Genomic DNA, 6,702 nt, shown 5'->3' with positions numbered 1-6,702 from the left:
CTACACTATTTCAAATGTTAAGACTATTTTTTTAAATATTAAGACAAAACGGCGCCAATTTTTAAATATATATTGCTGGAAACAAACTTCCAATAGTATAAGTATTTTTGTTAATGTAAAACATATTGGATAGCTTTTTAATGATGCTATTATTATTATACTCACTGAAAGAACGAGCTTCTACGTCAAAATTACCTATGTCAGCTGCCAGCATTTTTAAACAATCATCTGTGTTTACATCTTTGCAAGTCCATACAAAGCTGAGTGGTACGAAACTCTTATAATTGGTGCCATGACAACAGCAATGCTGGATACCTTGACCTAATTGTTATTGTTTTCTTTCGTTTTGAATGGATTTCTGTTTGATTATTAATAAACAATTATATGATAAATTGTGTGTAGACATGTTTATTTATTCTATTTAATTTAATACTCTATTATAACTTATATATTGCAAGGATCTAACAATTGTGTATTTAAAGTTAAATATCAATACAATTGCATGGAAGAAGCTTAAAGCTATTATATTTTTAATTACAAACAAATAAGAATTTTTGTTATAAAAAAAAAAACAAAAACAAAAACAAAACAAATGTTTACATACGGCTGTAGACAAATACTTCAAAAATACCAGAATCTACCAATCCACAATGGTATAATTATGCATTTAACTTGCGGTCACGCTGCACCGTAGAGCAGCGTCAATCAAATCAAAAATAGCAAAACATTTTGTGATCATTTTGCGCTGTTTTATCAATAAGTTTCCAAAGTGACAAAGACGACGCCGCCAAAGATGCCGCTGAAGGCCGTGTGCATCGAGTTGCGCCCAAATCTATGCAGCGGCCATGTGTTCTTGCAATTCGAGCACGACCTCTGCAACAGCAACAAAACGCGCGTCGTCATCAAGGAGAACGACATGCATATCGTGGAAGATGTGGATGTGGATGAAGCGGAAGCAGCCAGTGAGCTGGTGATGCGACATGCCAACTATGGCATGGATATTCAACAGATCTCCATGTTCACAGCCAGCAATCAAAATATCAGTTTCCGTTTTAACTATACGCAAATCGATCTCGATGCAGTGCACAAGGCGGGCAATCTGCAAGTGGAACCGAAGCCGATGCCATTGATGCTCAGCTTTGCGGAACGCCAGATAGCGGTGACGTTGCGCTGCAGCAACTGTCACTACGAATTGGTGGCCAGTTGTTGCTACAATAAATTGCGTGAATTTCCCAGCGGCCTCATCGATCCCAGCGAATTCTTTTGCCATAATCATCATGGCAACACGTCCAATCAACAGCAACAGCAGCCGACACTGGTGCCGGGACCAACCGATCTGTACTATGGCCTCAATCACATTGTGCTTAACATTACCGTCCTGCAGCGCAGCGTTATCAATTCATCGGATCATCTGTATTGCAAGCGTTGCATGCGTATGCTGGGCCACCTTATTCTCGAGGGCGCCGCTGCCAAGTTGTGGGCGGATGCACTACGTTGGCTGCCCAGCGCCAACCAGGAGGAGAAGCAACCACCACCGTCATCATCAGCATCAGCAGTACCTCGCCAGTTGTTTCAGCATTCAACAGTGTCACAACTGATGCTGCGATTGCTCAGCAATCTGTGGATGCAATCGGTGCCACAGTTCGGCGGCAGTCGTGCTCTGCTCGTGGCTAGCATGCCCGATCGCCGTCAGCATTATATGCTAATTCAGGTGCTCGAACGGCAACTGGCGGTGCTGCGTCGTTTGCCTAAAGTTCCTGTCGTAGCACAGAAGCAATTGCACTATTTGCGCGCCTGCAAACTCTATTTTCGTGTGTACAACAGCAGCGAGGCGGAGTCAGAGCTGCTGCTAAAGCAACAGCAGCAGATGGAGCTGCCCAAGCTGAGCATATCGCCGTATTTGTTTGCAGAGCTGCAGGCGCGCTTGACACGCAATTCGCAATTGATACCAAAGGCCTGGCGACACAATTGTGCCCAGGAGCAGCTGCTGCTCACGTACTTCTTTTACGAGAGGGAGCAGCAGGAGCAGGAAGAGGAGCTGTTGAGAGAGCAGCCGTCGAAGCCACTGAATCTAAAGGTAATATTCAAACGCATTTAATTCGCTCAGCGCATTTCTAAACCTGGAAAATTTGCAGCAAAAGCACGCACAGAAACTGGAGACGGATGAGGAATATGAGACTGATGCTGGCCTGGATGCCAGCTTGGATGAGGATGAAGACGACAATGACGATGATGAGGATGAGGAGCAGAATGACAGCGATGATGAGCAATCGGATACGGATAGCGAACCAAAGTCAACATTGCGCCATAAATTCGCACCCATCATGGCGTATGAGAAGAATCTTGTGAAGCGTTGGCCCACTCAACGGCAGTCAAAGTCGAGTCCATGTCCCAGTCCCACAATGCCGCCAGATCCTTGCGAGGAGGACAGCGGCAAACATTAGCTACATGTAAAAATCAGCTTTGTAATTTCAAGAAATGAATTCGCCTATTTTTTGTTTCGTTGTTTATTGTTTCTGTTTGATTTTAATTTTTGTTTTGGAATATGTAACTTTAATATTTTGTTTTTAGATTGGAATTTGAATAATATTTAGTAACAAGTATTAATTCGAAACAAAGTACTTATAGATTTGTATATATATATATCTATATATATAGATTTGGTATAGAAACACTTAGCAGATTTTGTGATTTCAAATCTATCGACTTATGTTTAATTTTTGTGATTAAGGGCAACGCATGTGTTCAACAAAAAACAAAAAAAATACAAAACAAAATAAAGACGAATCGCTTCCATTAAGTTACCCACCCAGAAAAGCAGTTCGCCTCTTTTTATGGATTCACTTGGCCATGCGACGCATCTGCTTAGTCTGCTCACTCATCGCCAGTTGGGCATTATCTGCCTTATTGATTAACGCATCCAACTTGTCTAACTGTCCATCCATGCGTTTTTGTTGCGCTGCCTTTGCGGCGCTCACTTGGGCCGCCGTTGGCGGTGCCATTGGCTGTGGCTGCCGTTGCACTGGCGGCTGCTGCTGCTGCTGCTGCTCTTCTTCCTGGCTACTTCCAGGTATGTCCATGGAGCCGGCAGTGCCACTGGCACCACTAAAGCTGCCGCCACGGGCAAAAATGTTGCTAAGACTGCCGCATGCTGTCTGCTTGAAGCGATTCAAGCGTTGCTGTGTGCTCGATAGAATGCTATTCAACTCATCCAGTTTGCCACCAGCGCCACGTAGCTGTTCCTCCTGCTGTTCCAAGGCCTGTAGAGGGATAGAGAGAGAGTGGAAGTTGAGAAAGATCAGGAATCCGTTGGCACATCACTTACATTCGCCTCGGCTGCCTCCTGCTCGGCCAGCTGCTGTTCGATGCGTTCGCTGCGAAGTCGCTCAAACTCAGCTTGATCTGGCGGCTGGATGCCCAGCAATTCAGCACGCTGACATTCCTGCTCGTAGCTTGTGCTGTGCTCGGCCATGTCGCGTTCTCGTTTGTTGTCTGCGCTAATCAAGAGCCATCGATTTTTGTTGAATGAGCCAACTCTTAATGCACAAAAACTGGGACACGACGCATGCGTCGAAAGAACTCCACTAGAAAGAAAACAGCTGACAATCATTTGTGGTTGAATGACAAACCGAAAATGTTGCTTTATATAATTTTTATACAAATATGAAATTACTATAACTATATACATATAGTATATACTACATAGATTGTAATTAAGATTAGGGATCCGCACTGCGCTCATAGATCTGTATGTAGGACTCGGTTAGCGTAATCATCTGTGGCAAAATTTCTGTAACATGCAGATCCTGCATCTCGTACCATTGCCCATTCGCCTTGTGCAGAATGTGGACACGATAGGTGCCCTTCTTGGGGTCGCCGTCGTGCACAATGTTCGCAACCAGATTGTATTTGGTGTCGTTGAGCGATTTGTCGCGCTGCTTCATGCCCAGTATGTCGCCAAAGTCCACATTTCTGTCAAGGATCAAGAGCAAAGAAATAAAGATGATGGCTTTAAGTTTTGACGTAATTGTTTTTAAAAGCTACAAATGATTTGAGTCTGTGATACGCATTGGTTGAAATACATTCTATGGTTTGAGTCTCCCTAAACACCGATCTTAGACAAATTTGTATATACAATTTGAAATCGTTAACAAGTTTTATATGTTATAAAAACTATGTAGATATTATTACATTGAAATGTTGAATGCTTTACTTCAAGTGATTTTAAATAACTAACTTAAAAAAATAATAATTTTGGTGAAATTCATTTCGTGCGAATTGTGTGATGTAAATTCATAATTTTTTTAAATTGCTCTACTCACTTGATTGGAAAGTTGACAATGGTCGGATTCTTCTCCAGAAAGAATGTGTTCTTGGTGAAGCGTTTGATGTACAATATGATAAATTGTGGCAGTCGTGTGATCTCGAAACGCTTCATAAAATTATCCTTATATGTTTTGTACTCTTTCTCGGCGCTGCCATTGAATTTGCCCAGCAGCTGATAGAGATTCACCTGCGGTATGATGTTCTCCCGGAATTCGTCCGTAAACAGCGGCGGCGGCGGCAAATCGCAGGTTAGATAAATGAAATTTGTGTGTTCCACCTGATGCTTGTACTCATCTGTGGCGAGCAACTGCTGCTTGGCTGCATCATCCAATTCGACGGGCGGAATTTTCCGTGTATAGATCTTCATTTCACCCAAGAAGATCTTGTACAAAATTGACGAGTTCGGCTGCTTGTTGCCCTTGAGTGCACGGTGCAGTGTGTTCAGAAACCACGAGAGGAAATCAATGGGATCTCCCTGTTCGGTGATCTGGAAACGTTTGCTTGACCACAGCACGACTGCTTGGAGCATTTCATGGGGCGAAACGTGCGCCTTGAAATTGCGAGGATTCCACATCTTTCGCATTAGTTCTCCAAAACGTTGCACCAACGTGAACATGGAATCGCCCGGTGGTCGCTTAATGCTAGCATAGCTCTGCTCTCGGAGAAAGTAATCCCGCAACGGACTCACATGGGACAAGGCATGAAGCACCACATTGCAGTAGTCATTTGCTTTGATGTTGTTTAGGCCCACGACACCGGGCAAATAGAGTACACCATCAACTGTGCGTGAATGCTTGGGCTGGATTTGATCCAGTTTGTTGATCTCATTGCGCAGAAAGGTGGGATTCAGCACGTATTTAATGTCATCCAGGGATGAATCAATGATTTCATAATTGTCGGGCAGACAGTAGAAGCGCAGCGTATGCAGATTGAGGAACACATGATGCGCCTCGCCCACCGAGTGTGTGTAGGCGTGTGTGTTGGTGCCACGCCCCTGGAAGTACTTGCCACACACGAGGCAGGCGTAAACGTTTATGCGCGTCAGCGAGATGGAGCAGAGTTTCTCAAAGTCAAAATCGAGTAGATTCCGGTTGATGGTGTCCAGATACGGGCACACACGGTACTTGGGATTGAACACCGATGGCGTTTCTATTTGGATAATTAATAATATGTATTTAAAGTGTTGTACAAGTCGCATTCATTACTTATTAAGCTCACCATCGTCTTCCAAGAGCGTTTTCGGTTTCGTTTCCAATTTGACGCGCTTTGCTGTTTGTAGGACAAAATAATATAGCAACTAGTTAGTTGTGGTCACACATACTCAGTTTAGTTTGTATTTTATTTATTACCTTCTGGTTCTGTTTGCGCCATTTTCTATTCAATATATGAATGTTTACGAATTTATTTGGGCAAAGATGTGTTTATTTTGTGTTGTTGCCGGCGATTATATTATATTGTGAGTGTGACCGCACGCTGCATTTCGACCACACGGCAAATGCCAACATTAGTTCGGTCTCACTATTGTTACTTTTTGATTTATCGATTACAATAGAGCTTGTGTACTTTTTCTGTTGATCTGGTAACCTTTTTTTTAAACAACCGACAATATACTCAAGAGGCGTTACGTTTAAATTTGGAATTACATTTGTTGTGCCAAACGATTAAGTGGAGCCTAAAATTGACTATTGCAGAATTTAATTATGTAATCCATTCAAAAAGAAAAATGATTTCCTACTAGTTAAAGGATTAATAAATAAGGCAAAATGAAATATATGAAAGCCGAGCAATGCTGAATCTGTTTAAATCGGTTTAAAACATTGAAAACAACGCATGAAATGTTGATTGGTATTATTTTATAATAAGGCTTAACTTATTTGATTAGTTAAATATACTAGCTATGAACAAACCACCTGACGAAAAAAAGTTGATTTGTAAAAAAAATCATATGTTTTAGCTAAGGTGACGTGTTTAACAAATTTGAGTCAATTACGAACGCTTAATTACGAGCATCGTATTTGAAAACCTAATTAAAACCACAGTCTGACGTTCGAATTTGATCAGATGTTTTTGTTTTCATTTTTGTTGTGTTGTGTTTATGGGAGCTTAGTGATGTGTTAGACATTTGAGACAGGTCAACGAACAACAGAACAGAAAAGTGCAAATATTGCTTGCCACAAAGGTCAAACAATCGAGTGAGATATGATATGAGATGAGGGTTTTTGCTAGGTCAAAACGAGTGAAAGGGTTGTGCAAGTAAAGTGTTAAATTGCCCTGTTGATTTGATGGGCTCGTCTCTGCCTACAACCGAGAAGGAGAAACAAAGAAAGAAAGAGAGAATTCTAGTGTTTTGCAAATTGAATCAACGCTAATTGGCGA

General features: G+C 42.0%; 3 protein-coding genes across 3 annotated transcripts; 1 reads left to right on the top strand and 2 right to left on the bottom strand.

Moving 5' to 3' along the window:
- The first annotated feature begins 661 nt into the window (after positions 1-661).
- LOC117573026 (uncharacterized) lies at positions 662-2,817 on the top strand. Its single transcript, XM_034255934.2, has 2 exons — positions 662-2,077; positions 2,136-2,817. Exons 1-2 carry the CDS (start codon positions 794-796, stop codon positions 2,442-2,444), a joined length of 1,593 nt encoding a protein of 530 aa, XP_034111825.1. The 5' UTR covers positions 662-793; the 3' UTR covers positions 2,445-2,817.
- Positions 2,818-2,840: 23 nt separating this feature from the next.
- LOC117573058 (GRB10-interacting GYF protein 2) lies at positions 2,841-3,540 on the bottom strand. Its single transcript, XM_034255936.2, has 2 exons — positions 3,326-3,540; positions 2,841-3,260 (listed from the first exon to the last, which is right to left on the bottom strand). The coding sequence occupies exons 1-2, from the start codon at positions 3,470-3,472 to the stop codon at positions 2,841-2,843; spliced, it is 567 nt and encodes a 188-aa protein (XP_034111827.1). The 5' UTR covers positions 3,473-3,540.
- Positions 3,541-3,615: 75 nt separating this feature from the next.
- Positions 3,616-5,886, bottom strand: LOC117573042 (U4/U6.U5 tri-snRNP-associated protein 2). The gene is made up of 4 exons (XM_034255935.2): positions 5,676-5,886; positions 5,545-5,595; positions 4,323-5,475; positions 3,616-3,972 (listed from the first exon to the last, which is right to left on the bottom strand). The coding sequence occupies exons 1-4, from the start codon at positions 5,695-5,697 to the stop codon at positions 3,720-3,722; spliced, it is 1,479 nt and encodes a 492-aa protein (XP_034111826.1). The 5' UTR covers positions 5,698-5,886; the 3' UTR covers positions 3,616-3,719.
- Positions 5,887-6,702: the final 816 nt, after the last annotated feature.

The sequence above is a fragment of the Drosophila albomicans genome, chromosome X (genome assembly GCF_009650485.2).
Source record: "Drosophila albomicans strain 15112-1751.03 chromosome X, ASM965048v2, whole genome shotgun sequence".
NCBI lineage: Eukaryota > Metazoa > Arthropoda > Insecta > Diptera > Drosophilidae > Drosophila > Drosophila albomicans.
The sequence above is the reverse complement of the archived record's forward strand: the minus strand, read 5'-3'. Positions and strand labels throughout refer to the sequence as shown.